The sequence below is a fragment of the Neoarius graeffei genome, chromosome 6, assembly GCF_027579695.1.
Source record: "Neoarius graeffei isolate fNeoGra1 chromosome 6, fNeoGra1.pri, whole genome shotgun sequence".
Taxonomy (NCBI): Eukaryota; Metazoa; Chordata; class Actinopteri; order Siluriformes; family Ariidae; genus Neoarius; species Neoarius graeffei.
Genome location: NC_083574.1, coordinates 38,665,934 through 38,684,346, shown reverse-complemented (window position 1 = coordinate 38,684,346; position 18,413 = coordinate 38,665,934). Strand labels below are relative to the sequence as shown.

At 40.5% G+C, this 18,413-nt stretch overlaps 1 protein-coding gene across 1 annotated transcript in view; it reads left to right on the top strand.

Moving 5' to 3' along the window:
- The window catches only part of LOC132887875 (voltage-dependent calcium channel subunit alpha-2/delta-1), a 297,423-nt gene that overhangs the window by 231,469 nt on the left and 47,541 nt on the right, over positions 1–18,413 (top strand). The window contains exons 21-24 of the mRNA XM_060923626.1: positions 139–200; positions 3,831–3,904; positions 16,183–16,243; positions 16,554–16,651. Coding sequence (XP_060779609.1) covers positions 139–200; positions 3,831–3,904; positions 16,183–16,243; positions 16,554–16,651 — 295 coding nt within the window. The remainder of the gene's footprint in view (positions 1–138; positions 201–3,830; positions 3,905–16,182; positions 16,244–16,553; positions 16,652–18,413) is intronic.

Here is an 18,413-nt window from a genome sequence, read left to right as displayed (position 1 = left end):
TCCTGGTAGTAGAGTAGCCAATCAGAGTGTGTGATTATATATATATATATATATATATATATATATATATATATATATATATATAATCTGTACTTTTCATTTCTGTTTTCCGCTTCTTTTTCCCCATCATTCTGTCAGAGATACATTGATCGAGGAGTGAGGACTTACACATGGGTACCAGTCAATGGTACAGACTACAGGTATGTTCAAACAAGACCTTATCAGCCAGTGCATTTTTGTTTGTTCAGACCATTTGTCTTGACATCAACATTAATTTGTTAACTTAAAGGGCAATTCCACATATTTTTAACATTTTACAGCATAATTTGCTTGTTCAGAAGTAAATATGAAGACATGATGAGTGAGTGAGTGAGTGAGTGAGTGAGTGAGTGAGTGAGACAACTTTCTTGAGTCAGATTTTTTCGCATTGTGATATATACTCACCAACCACTTTATTAGGAGCACCCACCCACCTGGTGTTTTCTGCAGGTCTCTAATCAGCCAATCCTTTGATAGCAGCACAATGCACAAAGTCATGCAGATACAAGCCAAGAGCTTCCGTTAATGTTCACTTCAAATATCAGAATGGGAAGAATTGTGATCTCAAAGTGTGACTTTCATTGTGGCATGGGTGTTGGTTTGAGTCAGATGGACTGGTTTGAGTATTTCAGAAACTGCTGATCTCCTGGGGTTTTCACACACAACAGTCTCTAGAGTTTGCACAGAATAGAGCGAAAAACAAAAAAACACTGAATGAGTGACAGTTCTGTGGGTGGAAACGTCTTGTTGATAAGAGAGGTCAGAGGAAAATGGCTAGGTTGGTTCGAGCTGCCAGGAAGGATATAGTAACTCATAGCAACTCTTTACAACCGTGGTGAGCAGAAAAGCATCTCAGCATGCAATATCAGAAGACCAAATTGGGTTCCACTCCTGCAGCCAAGAACAGGAGTCTTAGACTCAGAAACAAGTTCCTATTAAAGTGGCTGGTGAGTGTAGAGTGCAATTACAGTGGTGCTTGAAAGTTTGTGAACCCTTTAGAATTTTCTATATTTCTGCATAAATATGACCTAAAACATCATCAGATTTTCACACAAGTCCTAAAAGTAGATAAAGAGAACCCAGTTAAGCAAATGAGACAAAAATATTATACTTAGTCATTTATTTATTGAGGAAAATTATCCAATATTACATATCTGTGAGTGGCAAAAGTAAGTGAACCTTTGCTTTCAGTATCTGGTGTGACCCCCTTGTACAGCAATAACTGCAACTAAACGTTTGCGGTAACTGTTGATCAGTCCTGCACACCGGCTTGGAGGAATTTTAGCCCATTCCTCCGTACAGAACAGCTTCAACTCTGGGATGTTGGTAGGTTTCCTCACATGAACTGCTTGCTTCAGGTCCTTCCACAACATTTCAATTGGATTAAGGTCAGGACTTTGACTTGGCCGTTCCAAAACATTAACTTTATTCTTCTTTAACCATTCTTTGGTAGAACGACTTGTGTGCTTAGGGTTGTTGTCTTGCTGCATGACCCACCTTCTCTTGAGATTCAGTTCATGGACAGATGTCCTGACGTTTTCCTTTAGAATTCGCTGGTATAATTCAGAATTCATTGTTCCATCAATGATGGCAAGCCGTCCTGGCCCAGATGCAGCAAAACAGGCCCAAACCATGATACTACCACCACCATGTTTCACAGATGGGATAAGGTTCTTATTCTGGAATGCAGTGTTTTCCTTTCTCCAAACATAACGCTTCTCATTTAAACCAAAAAGTTCTATTTTGGTCTCATCCGTCCACAAAACATTTTTCCAATAGCCTTCTGGCTTGTCCACGTGATCTTTAGCAAACTGCAGACAAGCAGCAATGTTCTTTTTGGAGAGCAGTGGCTTTCTCCTTTCAACCCTGCCATGCACACAATTGTTGTTCAGTGTTCTCCTGATGGTGGACTCATGAACATTAACATTCGCCAATGTCAGAGAGGCCTTCAGTTGCTTAGAAGTTACCCTGGGGTCCTTTGTGACCTCTCCGACTATTACACGCCTTGCTCTTGGAGTGATCTTTGTTGGTCGACCACGCCTGGGGAGGGTAACAATGGTCGTGAATTGCCTCCATTTGTACCAAATCTGTCTGACTGTGGATTGTTGGAGTCCAAACTCTTTAGAGATGGTTTTGTAACCTTTTCCAGCCTGATGAGCATCAACAACACTTTTTCTGAGCTCCTCAGAAATCTCCTTTGTTTGTGCCATGATACACTTCCACAAATATGTATTGTGAGGATCAGACTTTGATAGATCCCTGTTCTTTAAATAAAACAGGGTGCCCACTCACACCTGATTGTCATCCCACTGATTGAAAACACCTGACTCTAATTTCACCTTCAAATGAACTGCTAATCCTAGAGGTTCACATACTTTTGCCACTCACAGATATGTAATATTGGATCATTTTCCTCAATAAATAAACGGCCAAGTATAATATTTTGTCCCATTTGTTTAACTGGGTTCTCTTTATCTACTTTTAGGACTTGTGTGAAAATCTGATGATGTTTTAGGTCATATTTATGCAGAAATATAGAAAATTCTAAAGGGTTCACAAACTTTCAAGCACCACTGTATATTTTGTTGGTTATCCAAACTATCAAGGAAGCCACATGTTAGAAATGTTTGTGAACTTAAAATTTCAGTAAATTAGTTCTTTGGATATGATTTTCCTTAGAATCATTGAACGATAAAATTAAGGGATAATCAAATAAAGTCTAGATGTGCAAGAAAATGTGAATCAGTATGCTAAATAAGGGTGGCACGGTGGTGTAGTGGTTAGCGCTGTCGCCTCACAGCAAGAAGGTCCAGGTTTGAACCCCGTGGCCGGCGAGGGCCTTTCTGTGCGGAGTTTGCATGTTCTCCACGTGTCCGTGTTGGTTTCCTCCGGGTGCTCCGGTTTCCCCCACAGTCCAAAGATATGCAGGTTAGGTTAACTGGTGACTCTAAATTGATCATAGGTGTGAATGTGAGTGTGAATGGTTGTCTGTGTCTATATGTCAGCCCTGTGATGACCTGGCGACTTGTCCAGGATGTACCCCGCCTTTCGCCCGTAGTCAGCTGGGATAGGCTCCAGCTTGCCTGTGACCCTGTAGAACAGGATAAAGCAGCTAGAGATAATGAGATGAGATGACTTCGGTACATTAAATAAATTACAATAAATAATGCAACACATCAGAATTCAACATTATATAATTCCTCCATTTTATATAATTCTAAACTCAATTGAACATATTTTACTGGATAACCGTCTTTTATTGGATACATTTGTTTTAGACAAAACAATTTCCTCAGGGATCCAATGAAGGGTCCTAGCTTCCTAAATAGGTCCTATTTACGACTGTTTCTGATAGGGAAACAAACTCTTGTTGGGTTCTACATAGTCTTTCCCTAGAATGACAAACTAGGACACAATGAGGGAATATCTTTTGTAAGAATGGTGTTCATCCCTCCAGTATATTTCCAGAGATTTGTAGAATCTATGCCAAGACACACATCTGTATGTTATATCATAAAATAGCTTCTAAGGCAACCACAATGTATTTGTAACCATTTTGTGCAATAACGTGCTGTGTGGTGACTTTTAACGACATACAGTAAAGACGTTTTATAAAACCTTCAATCCTGTGGTTACTGCCATTCGAATGGTGGCTATTTCAACAAACACTCAGAATGACTGTTTACTTCAGAGTAAGGAAATTATGTACAAAATTGGAAAAATCTGAATTTCCCTTTCATGACCTGTATATTCTGTGTACCTGTGTCTGCATTTGTGTGTGTGTTCTATAGTTTGGCCTTGGTTTTGCCCGAGTACAACATGCACTACATCCAAGCAAAGCTAGGGGACATAAAGCAAGCCATGTGTGAGTATCAGTGCTTATTTGGAGTGTTTTTTGACCATCACTCCTCTGCTCTGCATTTCAGTAGGGTGGGCAATCTCAGCGATGATGATTTTCTTTCTTCATTAGAAATGTACTTGCTCCTGAATTTTTGTGTTTGTATGCTTATGTGCAACATTAAAGGCTACTTGGCCTAAACAATGACCTATTGAACACAATGCCCTCATGCACAATGCCGACAGTCACTAAAGTTTCAGTTTGTAATGTTTGAAATTGTTTATAGACATGCAGTAATCATGTAATTTAAATGATACCTTCGACAAAGGTGTGGTGAGAACCAACTGGATACCTTCTTGTGAGCATCCATTAAAAATGTATCTTGATTTGCCTCTGCTAGCTTGAATTAATAATTTAAAAGTTAGAATATATGATTCAGAACGAAGGGTTCTACTCAAAGCAGTAGGCTCTTTGCAGCTAGAGGTCACATGCTTGGATACCACTTAGCAACACGAAAGTGGAGAGCAAGTGTTCAGGTAAACAAAACCCTCGACAAGGTCAAGCACAAAAGTTTCAGGAGTTTATAGCACTTAAAGCTAGATGGCCTTTCGATTTCATAAAATCTGTGAAATTTAGTTCCCTCTGAAATTTGGTCATTGTGATATATGTTTATTTCTGTAATATCTCACAAAATATCAGGCCATTCTGTGGCTGGGAAGTGATTTAATTTGAGGAGATTCCTGAGCAAATAATGTGCATGAAATCACTCACTTTGTGCAGTCAAGCAGACAGAAGAAGTCCGTGTGTGCATACGCAGGTTTACCTTCCTCTTCTTCTTCTTTTGGGTTTTACGGCAGCTGGCATCCACAGTGTTGCGTTACTGCCATCTACAGGTTTACCTTTGACCGTGCACTGACAGTTACATCATCCTGTCGCTAAACAAACAGTTGATCACACCGAGTTGTTCACTGACCACCAATATTTATTAATGTGGTCCTGCGTTTCCTTTCCTTTGCAATGTAACGTCTTTTCTTCTCGCTTTCCGTTACTGTAGTCGGTCTTTCTCGTTTCATTCGCGTCCTCCATTTTCTCTCCTGTTTCAAATTTGTATCCCACAATACATTGCGCAAACAGGGAAAGCCCACCACGTGATGCATGACGTAGTATCTTGAATTGGGTCATGGGGAAGCAAGAAAAAATAGCGGAAAATTTAGGGCCACGTGGCCCTAAATTCATTAATTGTTCTATTTAAAAAAATCGAAAGTCTGTGATTCGAATTCAGTAGCTTTTGGTCCACTAAACAAAAATAATCGGGTGTCAGAGAAAATTATTTTTATGACCTACACTTGAAAAATCTGAAAGGCGGTACAGCTTTAATCTCTTTCCTTTTCTTGATGAATTATCAAGATAGTTTTCTAAGTTTACTTTGCGTCCATTTTTACAGGGGAAAAAAAATATTTTAGCGCAGACATTGACTTTCAACGGGCAGCATTTGGATCTTTGTGGCCAAACAACATGCAAACTTTGCAAGGTATGTACACCAAAAAAACCTTGTAAAGGCACTTATTTTAATTCTAACAGGATAAAGCAGCTCTATAATAAAAGTTTTCAAGGTAAATAGTTGTTTTTGTAAGGTTTGGCTACATCTTGAACATATAAACAAACAATTTACCATGATGATAACATGAATCTCAGCTTCCCTCCTCCTCTCAGCTCTTTCCCCCTTATCAGCTGTGTGTGTCTATGTGACAAATAAAGGCTTCTCATCTCATCTCATTATCTCTAGCCGCTTTATCCTGTTCTACAGGGTCGCAGGCAAGCTGGAGCCTATCCCAGCTGACTATGGGCGAAAGGCGGGGTACACCCTGGACAAGTTGCCAGGTCATCACAGGGCTGACACATAGACACAGACAACCATTCACACTCACATTCACACCTACGGTCAATTTAGAGTCACCAGTTAACCTAACCTGCATGTCTTTGGACTGTGGGGGAAACCGGAGCACCCGGAGGAAACCCACGCGGACACGGGGAGAACATGCAAACTCCACACAGAAAGGCCCTCGCCGGCCACGGGGCTCGAACCCGGACCTTCTTGCTGTGAGGCAACAGCACTAACCACTACACCACCGTGCCGCCATAAAGGCTTCTAATTCTAAAAATCTAATCAGAAATTTTCTGTAACCGTGTGATTTTTACTGGCAACAAAATCCGTGATTCAACAGACTTAACTTTTATGAAATTTAAATCTCACTCGGCTAGATAACACGTACACAATACTGATGTGGATACTAGCAAACAATCCCACTGCCATATCAATGCAATTTTTGCTGTCTAAAAAGATCGCTTTTCTCAGTGAATAAAAACAAACAAAAGCATGTCACATAAAATGATCAATGAGCCATTGATGCACTCTAATAAGTATGTGCTTTCATTGTGGTAAATTGTTCATGTATATCTTCAAGATGTAGCCAAACCTTACAAAAAGAACTATATACCTTGAAAACTTTTATTATGGAGCTGTTTTGACCTGTTTGAATCAAAATAAGTGCTTTTACGAGGTTTTTTGGTGGACATACCTTGCGAAGTCGCCATATTGTTTGGCCACAAAGATCCAGATGCCATCCATTAAAAGTCAATGCCTTTGCGATGTTTTTTTTCCCTGTAAAAATTAGCTAAAAGTAAACGTAGAAAACTACGTTGACAATTCTTGTAGAAAAGGAAAGAGATTAAGTGCTATAAACTGCTGAAACTTTTGTGCTTGACCTTGTCGAGGGCTTTGTTTACCTGAATGCTTGCTCTCCACTTTCGTGTTGCTAAGCGGTATCCAAGCATGTGACCTCTTGCTGCAAAGAGCCTATTCCTTACACAGAAGAAGGGTGGATGTTTCATTACAAATCCAAATTTTATGAAGACTGAATTGGTTCTTCAAGTCCTTTCTTTTCAGGATGCTGAGGTTATCAAATGCAATTCATGACACAATAGAAGTTTCCTGTCACCCCAGAACATATATGCTTTTAAAGGTTTACCTACCAGGCACTCTAGTTCAAAGTTATACCTTTTGGCTTCTCTTTAGCAATTTTTGAGATGTATGCAAGCAGTACTACCTTCCCTGATGGTAAGAGGCAGCAGGACACTGGCTTTAACGTGCATTCCTATCAGGTTCAGCCAGGTCTCTATGTGTGGTACTGGCTTCTGTTGATGATGCTGGGATCACTGATGGGGGCCATTGTTCCCCAGGGCTTGCTGGAACAAAGAGTCTTTTAGAAGAAGGTATGAGCCTCTGACTATAGTCTAAATGCCACAAATAGAGACATGTCCTCATCTCAGGTAGGGGAACACAAGCTCTAGCTTGCTACAGATGCAGAGCTTTTCTAATGAAAATGGTCCCTTTGTGAGCAGCGCCCCATCAGAGAGAGATAGTCACCACAAACACCTCCTTTACTGCCTCCAGAATAGCATGGTGCTACATCGGCACATGGGGCATGTAGCTCCACTATGTGAGATCAGAACACATCAGTCAGATGAACTTGTTTGTTTGTTTGTTTGTTTGTTTGTTTGTTTGTTTGTTTGTTTGTTTGTGCTGAAATACCATATTTTTGTCCACTTGGACAACCTTGAGATGGACAGATATGTCAATCATCAAGATGGTAAAAGGTTGGATGGCTCTCGCCATCTTCCAGATGCTGCATAGACAGCATGTACATCCAGGAAAAGTGACATCTGTACACAGAAGTACCCAGACTTGCTAAGGCACTGGTGGATCTCTTCAATAATCCCAGGTCAACTCATTGCCAATTTTGGTTGTTCAGGTTGGAGCCAGACACCTTGCTGGGACAGGATGCATGGGCAATTGTCTTCTCCATGTATAGTATGCATGTTTACAGCACTATTGCTGATTCTGATTCTTCACATCACACTGTTCACAAAGTGTGCTTATTGCCCTCCAATGGCCAGCAAGGCCTTGGTTTCCTACATGAGCTGATAACAGTTACTATCACAAAGACACATTTACCCCTTTTCCGCCAAATCAGTTCCAGGGCTGGTTCGGGGCCAGTGCTTAGTTTGGAACCAGGTTTTCTGTTTCCACTGACAAAGAACTGGCTCTGGGACAGAAAAACTGATTCCAGGGTAGCACCAGCTCTTTGCTGGGCTAGAGGAAAGAACTGCTTACGTCAGCGGGGGGGCGGAGTTGTTAAGACCAACAACAATAGCAAGACCGCGAGAGGGCGCCATTTTTAAATAAGCGATGAGATATCATGGATGCAGTAAAGCAGCAGTCATCCATTATTGTTGTTGTTGTTGCTGCTTCTTCTTCTTCTCTGTGTTGTTGTTGCTTCGATGTTCGCGCCAAGGTTTATGCAAACGCAGCGACGTAACTGACGTATACAGTGACGTAATGACGTGGCTCCCGTTAGCACCCCGAGCTATAGAAAAGCAAACTGGTTCTCAGCTGGTTCGCAAGTTGAACGAGTTGTGAACCTGCACCAGCACTGGCCCCAAACCAGCCCTGGAACTGATTTGGTGGGAAAAGGGTAATTTTGGATGGGATTTTGTGACCCCCAGCCAGGTCACCTGTGCCTGTCTATTTGGCACCTTGAAATGAACTGAGGATTGTGACTGAAGTCCAGGGACCACTACTGAACACAAGATCACCTGCTACATGGGCCTTGGATGGCCTTAAGTGGAGGCTGGTGGAGGTTAATGTTGTGTACCTCAATGACTGAGTCCAGTGCAGTTCCCAAAAATAGATACTAACTTTTATTTCAAGGATTTCTGGACAGTGACCAGATCTCATGGATCCTAAATTTCTGTGGTGGCGATTGCAGGTGCAGCACCATGGGTGGCATCTCTGTGAGGGCATATAATTTAAGACTATTATGATATTATGATATCACCATGTTGGGATCTATCCCTTGCACTGAAGTCCCTGAAGGCCCCTCATTTCAAGGCTGTTTAGAGAGGCAGCCATTCAATCTTCAGAACAACTGTTCATCTTTTACCAAAGAAAGTTATGAAGGGCTCCCCTGCCTAAACAGAGACTGTCCCACTGAGTGGACCCACTGAGTAATTTTTGTCAGTTGCACAATCCTGATATAGATCAGCCTTTACCATTTGAACAAGTACAAGTAGGAGCTCAATTTATTCATCTCCTGCCATTCGGCAGCATTTTTGTGTATATGTGATTGATGATTCAGGAGTGTTTTACAGATGTGCATGGATGAGCTCTGTCTCTTTCTGTCTCTGTCACTCTGCCTGTCTCCACTTCTCTCCTTTGCTGTAAGTCAGTCAAGCGTGTATTTATGATGTTGTAAAGGCCCAGGTGAAGATGGCGCAGTGGGTGTAGAATGGGGTCATGTCTCTGTGTGTTTCCTCTCAGGCTTTGTGGTTCTCTATAGATCTCCTGGATGGTTGAAAGGCCTGAATGAATGGTCAATGAGCTCCTGGGGGCTTGTTTAGCTGAGTTGAAGGAAAATACTGAAGCTTAGACAAGCTCGCAGAGAGATGTTTGGCTCCAGAGAGTTGTGCAGAGTGATGAGAAGAGCATGTGAACAGAAAGGCTTGTGAACACAAAACATTGTTCCTTATGAGCATTGTAGCTTTGTTCCTCTTATTATTGCCCAATAGTGCTCTAGCATTACATTGCTGTGTTTGCTGAGTCTCTTTATTTGTAGGCAAATATAGAAACAAACAAACAAAAAAATAGTAGTAAGAGCATAAACAGCACAATGAATTGTGGCAATTCGAATACCACTATAGTATTTGATATATAGCATGCACTCTACAGAAGTTCATAAACAGAGATGCATGTACAGTACATTCCCCTGCTAAGCAAATCTTATAAGCATGCCTAATTGTGTGTGGGTTCAGCTAAATCCTGTAATAGTAAGCAGTGAGAGTAGCGTCTTGTCATTATGTGTTGTCTGATCATAGGACTCCTTAAACCATGGCTCTGTTAAGCATAATACAGTGATGAAAGAGTAGGATTATGGGGATATTGAAGGCGGTGTAAGCTTTAAGCGTATATGGTCATGTACAAATGACCTTTACAAAGAGTTAGAGTAATAGTATCGGTACAACACATATGCAGAATATAAGGGATTACCATAAACAATGATTTACATAAATCTTACTTATAATCCAACAGTGGTTGTTGAATTTCATCACATGTTGACCTCTGCCAACTTTGTTGGAGGAGGTTATGTTTTTGCCTCTGTTTGTTCATTTGTTTGTTTGTTTGCTTGCTTGCTTCCTGTTCCCAATTTAACTGAAAATGTAGTGAAAGGATTTGGATGAAATTTTGAGGAAAGGCGGACCATGGGTCAAGGAACAATTGATTAGATTTTGATATCAATCCAGATATGTATGCAGATCCAGGATTTCTTTGTCTGTTCCCAATGTAACTCAAAAGGTAGTGAACAGATTTTGGTGAAATTTGGTGTACAGCTTTAGTGTTATCCTAGGTTCAAATCATTTGACTTTGATGTTGGTAATATGTGGCTTGGCGGAGTTATGCACTCTAGTGAGTGCCCTTCAAGTTGAAATATGTGGCTATAGAATAAAAAAAAAAAAAAATAGAATAGCAACCATTCAGGGCTCGACATTAACAGTAGCCCGATTGCCCGGGGCAACCATTCAATAGATTCGGACAACCAGACTCTCACAAATGCTTGCCCGATCGGGCAACTACCCAAATATGTCAACTTACGTGAAAAACAATGTTTATTCATTCATATTATGATGAAATTCTATCACGATTTGCGATTGTTTGACTCAGAAAGACCGCGTCCATGTTATCATTACGGGATGTTCAACAACTAGCGGAATTCACATTTGCACATCGCGGGCTCGCAATGCAGTTTCCCATTGCGTAGTGCATATTCAGTGTTCTATTCAGACCCTCCAGGATTTCGCAATGTTGCGATTTGCAACTTCAATGCAAATTCAAGCAATCTCCGCGAATTCAGGGCGGTGTTGCAATTATATCCAATCACCGCAACTTTCCTGCAAATTTGACCAATTGTTGGCGTCGTCTTGAGGTGGCGTCGACAAACTACCTTCCGCCTTACTTCCGTGTATAGAGGATGTGCAGTCACGTGACCTGTCCGTGTTTACTCCGCCATATTGGACGGCTTCAGGATTGTTTACCTTGCGTGAGCATAATGGATCCAGGGAGTAATCCCCAAGAAAATTCAGAAAATACCCCATCTACATCACGCGATAACTTGTCTAAGTTTGTTCAGCATCTTGAAGGTCACGTGAGGCAGCGTTACGTGGAAAAGTGTTCCAGGTTGGGGATTGCAGATCCGTACAACTTGCCGCAATCCTTGTTCAGGGAAATTCGGAGCTGCGGTGCCGGCGATTTGCCCGATCTGGCCTACCACGACATTTACAATTTTCTTGTTAATCGTGAATCGTGTTACACTGGCAAAGCCCTCGAAGCTTACAAGAGCCTGGAAGCTTATAAATATTTTGTTGCGGGATGGGTATCCCAACTATACCTCTGGAAGGTTCCAAAGAAGAATGTCTACTTGATAACCTCATGGGTAAGTGGCATTAAGACGTTTATCATAAAGAGACTATGCAGGACGTTTTATCGTAAGAATGTTCGAAATCTAAACTCAGTTCCAGATAATGACAGAGTTGTAAATATGTATGTTTTTGTCTGAAAAAAAATCACAAATCACTGCTATCTTTATCTGTGCAGAACTATTATTCAATATCAGATATAAATGTATTAGAAGATTACACCTACCTGATATGAAGTGTTCACTACAAATTCGGCTGGTAGAACTGGGGTACCAGTTTTCTCTTCGCACAGCGGACACCCATTTTGCGCGTCTCTCCTCGTCTGCGGGAATCTATAAAATGACAGGCCCTCCTTTTGGCCCTGTCTATTGGTACAACCAAATGCTGAACAAGATATAACCATTCTAGAAAGATCTACTCGCACACACTTGATAATTAGAACGGGTTCGTCTAAGTTCTATGCGCGGCCATGCCGTCCAAGATGGCAGATAAACAAATATCACGTGACCTCGTGACGTCACGTGCACGCTCTCTATACGTTCAAGAGAAGCAGCATGTGTGCAATGTTGCCAGATTGGGCGGTTTTAAGTGCATTTTGGCAGGTTTTGAACATATTTTGGGCTGGAAAACGTCAGCAGTATCTGGCAACATTGCATGATGTGCAAGTCAGTGTTTATATAGGCTTAAGTTCTGTTACTGAAAGTGTGTTATGTTTACAGTGAAGGACTGTGTGCACTTTACATTATTTTTTTTACTTAATACAAGAAATTAATGGATGCCAACATTTTTGCCAAAATGGTGTTTTATTTTCCATTGTTTAGGCAGCTTCAGCATCATACTGTGAGATTCTGTTCAAATTGTTTTTTTCTTCTATGAAGCCTGAGCCATTTATTTTATTAGTTTATAATTATTGTTTAATTTAGTCTTCAGGAGAGACTGCCTGTACACAGTACTAGTATTAATAGTTTTTTTTTTCCTTACATGAAAGCTGAGGCATTTATATTATATTTTAAGGTAACTTCATGTTGTGCTGTGAGGTTCTATGTATTTTAACTTTTGAACCAACAGGTGCATTTGGATAAGTAAAGCCTGTTTTTCTGCATTTTTGTAGTCCTGGTAATCTTTTATATTGGTAAAGTTGTTTATAGGACCATTTCTCAGTGTCTTTGTTTTTTTAATCAATAGTTTTTCAGTAATAACTTAATATTTAACATATCACTCAATTTTAATCACAAAAAGAGAAAATCGCAACAATTTCTCGCAACTTTCACTTCCTCCCGCAATGCAATCGCAACAAAAACCTAAAAAACACCGCAACTTTCATCGCTATTTTTTGGAAAACCCCCCGCAACATCAGACATTTTAGCCCGCAACAATCGCAAAAAAGGCCCGCGGAATCCTGGGGGGACTGAATATTGGTATGTCCTTCACTACATGACTAATTACCACATTACTCGCACGGGGCGCTAGTGTCAATGCTTGTTGATACAGACAGCGTCTGAGAAGGTTGAATAATAAATAAAAATAATAATAATATGTAATATTTGGGCAACCATGTTCTGAGTTCGGGCAACCAGATTTCTACAAATGGTTGCCCGAATGGGCAACCATGTCTCAAAGTTAACATAGAGCCCTGCCATTACATTCTAACAATTAACATTTAGTTTAAGCCAGGTATGAGAAAATGTCTTGCTAAACCTGTCTTCATGTTTTATCTCACACTGGAGCAAAACATTAAAATGCAGTCCTAGTTAAGTAGCACAGGTTCTGTGGTAGTCATTCTCTATCAGTTATAAACTGAGGCATTTCTAAGTGTACTTTGGTTAATTCATTAGCAAACAAACCAACTTTTTGGAACAAAGACTTCTTAGTGTTGATCACTTCTTTATAGTGCTGGTAGACCATTCCTAGCCTCACAAATATAAGGTGCAAAAGGTCAGACAGGGAATGCAATGGCAAAACTTGCTGAGCTTTACCCTTATTAACTTGAGTATAATGATGGAGAGGTACAACAGATGGAGGAAGATAAAGCACAGTGGGAATGCACCCTACCGAGGCAAACAGAAGGAGCAAGAACCAGGTTGCCGAACCGGTGCATATGTGGACATCAGCCATGAAACATGTCTGTGTTGCTCTGAGTGGGAATTAGCTTCTGGTGAACCATGTGTTTCTGTGTTGTCCTGAAAACCCTACACATACTGATAATGAATAATCAGGGCTGCCAAGTCTGTGTAATAAAACCAACCCAACAATTTTTAATATGTATAATGTATCATCATAAAATTAAGTTTGAATTGAAAATTATTAAAACCACATAGTTTTCCTCAAGAGAGAGAAATTCCAGTGTCACCCAACAAGAACATTTAGATAGTAGAGAAAATCTCCTGTTTAAAATGTATTTGTATTTCCTATAGATTAAATATTTGATTCAATCAATTAAATCACTACATTTACCAACAGCCCACATACAAGATACGAGACTTTGAACTTATTGCTTGCTAAAAAGATGTCAACTTACCTACTTGGCTTATTAACATTGAAATTATCACCTCCACCAACTGTGTTGGAGGAGGTTGTGTTTTCACCTCTGTATGTTTGTTTGTTTGTTTGTCTGTTCACAGTGTAACTCAAAAAGTAGTGAACAGATTTTGATGAAGTTCTGAGGAAAGGTGGGCCATGGGCAAATAAACGATTGATTAGATTTCAATGCAAATCCAAATATGTATGTGGATCCAAGACTTTTTTTTTGTCTGTTCCCAATGTAACTTAAAAAAAGTAGTGAATGGACTTTGATGAAATTTGGTGTGCAGCTGTAGTATGATCCTAACTTCTTCAAGTGATTTGATTTTGATGTTGATAATATGTTGCTTGGTGGAGGTATGCACTCTACTGAGTGCCCTTCTATTTAATATATGCAAACGTCTAACCACAAACAAGCAGAAAGAATTCAACTCACAGCAACAAATTAAAATCATTGTAAAACTCAAAGGGCACTCACGAGAGTGTATACGTCTGCCAAGCCACATATTTTGATTTGCACCAAAATCGAATCAATTGTTCCTTGACCCATGGTCCATCTTTCCACAAAATTTAACCAAAATCAGTTCATTACTTTTTGAGTTACATTGGGAACAGACAAAAAAAAAAAATCATGGATCCACTTACCTATCCAGATTTGCATCAAAATCTAATCAGTTGTTCTTTGGCCCATGGCCCACCTTTCCACAAAATTTAACCAAAATCCATTCATTAATTTTTGAGTTACATTGGGAACAGACAAACAAACAAACAGAGGCGAAAAGATAACCTCCTCCAACAAAGTTGACAGAAGTGAATATTTTAACAAATCATCATCTCACAGGGCGGCACGGTGGCGTAGTGGTTAGCGCTGTCGCCTCACAGCAAGAAGGTCCGGGTTCGAGCCCTGTGGCCGGCGAGGGCCTTTCTGTGTGGAGTTTGCATGTTCTCCCCGTGTCCGCGTGGGTTTCCTCCAGGTGCTCCGGTTTCCCCCACAGTCCAAAGACATGCAGGTTAGGTTAACTGGTGACTCTAAATTGACCGTAGGTGTGAATGTGAGTGTGAATGGTTGTCTGTGTCTATGTGTCAGCCCTGTGATGACCTGGCGACTTGTCCAGGGTGTACCCCGCCTTTCGCCCATAGTCAGCTGGGATAGGCTCCAGCTTGCCTGCGACCCTGTAGAACAGGATAAAGCGGCTAGAGATAATGAGATGAGATCATCATCTCACTGTCTGATTATCCAGAAGATGTTTAGTTTTAATTTGTGTCTGGGGGCCTCTCAAGTTGTCTTTTCTTCCTAGATAGTTTTTCCTTAAGGACAAAGTGCTAAATTCAGATATTTATTAAGCTTTTTTTTGTTTGTTTGTTTGTTTTTTGACAATGTCTAATGTTATAAATGCAATACATGCCATATAAAATTGAACTGAATTGGAAAGTAGTCAATTCTGCAGGAAACCCATGCGCTTGGCAACCCTGCCCCACCACAGATTCTTCCATCAGTAACCAAAAGCCTCACCAGTGAACCATAATCAGTCAACAAATTTCAAGGATACTGTTTTTTCCTTAGAAATCGTTGCCAGTTATAATCCTGTTACAGATGTGGTTAAAAAACTCTGGAGTATTCCTTTATCTATCTGGTTATTTCTGTTTGCTGTCTTTATGCCATACTGTCTCTGTTGCTATTTGTGTTCAAAGAAGGGATTACACTCTTTGTCTTTTCTCATCTCCCTCCAGCTGGAACGTTGCACTGTCTTTGTTTGAAAGCCAGTTGTTTGGCTTCAGAAGACCGTGTGTCTCATGTCTGCATGCTTAAATGCAATGACATATTGAAATATTGTGTTCACAGTACTGGTTGTTTCATAATTCTGTCTTTCTCTCTCCTGGGTAACCTGTGGGATTTACACTATAGGGCACAAGGGTAAGTACAGTGCTTACCTCTTGTCTGTCTCTTCCTGTTCTCTTTTTTCACCTTTTTATCTTTGTACATATTTTCATGTCTCACTTAGCCACAGCATAAGCCTTATGGCATGATAAGGAATGTGCATGTGTGAAAGCATTCATCACTTTTATCATGTTACCAATGTTGTATACTGAATGAATGGCTTGTCATATAAATTCCAGTTGGTGTTACTTTCACTACTTTGCATTTATTTATCTATGTGTATCTTGTGGATATTGAAATTGCATGTGATGATTGACATTGAGTATTATGACAGTGACATCTGAAGTTCTGACCTGCCTCACCTCTTTCTCTGCAGCCTCAGATACCATGCAAATGGAGAATTTTGACGATTATGGCTACACCTTTATAGCACCCAGGTAGGTGTCTCTCCTTCCCTCATTTTCTCTTATACACAAACACTCAGAGACCTGAAGGCAAGTATAGAACTCCCATGGCTTTAGCAGTGTTGGGTTTATCCAAGAGGTGTCCAGGCTGTATTGGCGTTTGAAGGCTTATAAATTTAAACATACCTTAAGACGTGCCCTTCTACTTGTGTGTCTGAAATTGAAATAAGTTTTACTCAGAGGACACAGTCCATCCAGAATTAATATAGCATCACCAAAGAACATAAATATGATTGATGCAGGCTTAGCTTGTGTTGGATAAACTTGTGATGACTTTCTGTAGGGAATATTGCCAGGACCTGAAACTCTCCACCAACAACACTCAGTTCCTCATGGATGTCAACGAGTACATCGGCAGTAGAACTCCCAGTGACCCACTGTGTAAGTACAATGCATAGTTTTTATCTGATAGACATTTGTGTGACACATACAAAGCAAATGTTAACACACTAAGAACAAGCTCACCTTGACAACACGCAATGAAACATGGTGGTGTTAGCACCATGTTGTGGTACATGCTTTTCATCAGCATAGTTTGATAAAGCGGTCAGAGTTGAGGGAATAATGGATGGATCCAGATATCAGAAATACTTGTTCAAAGCACAAAGAGTTACTCAAATAAGTGACATTAAAGTCATGGAGAAAAAAAGTGATGAAATTTAACTCTCCTAACAAAACTCACCTTGATGTTTCGATCACGTCATCCTTTACATAAGCTCTCTCTGAAATCATTATCAAAGTGCTGATACATTTACGACCCTGAAGTAGCTAAATCGATGGATGAGCTCATGCTATTAGAGATGAGTGTCCTTTTTCTTATAGTTGCTTACTCAGGTGCTTTCCCACTCAAGTGATGTCACTGCGAGTCTTGTTCACTCACTGTGAAAGTGATCCTTGAGTTCACTGATTGAAATTAGCCTCTGTGATTGATTAGTCTGGTCTGGGATGTCATTACTGTCTCTGTTACAATCTTACTCAGCTTTTAATGAGTCACTGCTTATCTTGAATTGGATTTCTGCTATCTCATACATGCGCACACACGATTTCTAAGCTTTTAAAGATTACACTTTTGTCCAGTCCAAAAAATATAGTTTTTGTCTTTATTTAATTAAAATATAAGCATCATGCAGAACATCCTCACTGCAGTAAAATTAGAGTCCTTTGTCAATAATTGGTCACTGTCCAGAGCAAAATGTCTTGAATCTTTGCCATGCCACATTCAACAATTAATTTTTCATTGACATAAATTTAAGAGGGTGGTGTAGTGGTTAGCACTGTCGCCTCACAACAAGAAGGGTCTGGGTTCGAGCCCAGTGGCCGACGGAGGCCTTTCTGTGTGGAGTTTGCATGTCCTCTCTGTGTCTGTGTGGGTTTCCTCCGGGTGCTCCGGTTTCCCCCACAGTCCAAATACATGCAGGTTAGGCTAGTTGGTGGCTTTAAATTGACCGTAGGTGTGAGTGTGAATGGTTGTTTGTCTCTACATGTCAGCCCTGTGATGATCTGGCAACTTGTCCAAGGTGTACCCTGCCTCTCACCCATAGTCAGCTGGGATAGGTTTCAGCTTGCCCGCGACCCTTACACCGGATAAGCGGCTATGGATAATGGATGGATGGATAAATTTAAGAATTTAATGTTTTTCTGCTCTCATCATCTACTTTGCGACACTTTGCATATGCAGAATATTGGTCTCTATCCATAAAACAACAAATGGGAGATGAGAGAAAAACTCGACTTTCCTTTTTTGTCTACAGATAGAATAGAATAGAATAGAATGCCTTTATTGTCACTATACACATGTACAATGAGATTAAAGCATCTCCAATAACAGTGCAAACAACGTGTAGAGAGGGAGAGAGAGAGAGGAAGGGGGGACGGGAAAAGAGAGGAAAGGAAAAAAAAGGGGGGGTAAGGTGCACAGTCTGAGGTGTGTGTGTTGTGTTACACATTATGGAGTGAGGTATTGCACATATAAAGTATTGCACAGTGACAGTCACATTGTAAATTATTGCATGAGAGAGTGACATTATGAGATAAAATATTACACACTATGAAGTACTGCAAGGTAAGGTAAGGTGCACAGACTTGTGTATGTGCTGTGTGTAAGGTGCACAGTCCTGAGGTGCATGTGCTGTGTGTAAGGTGC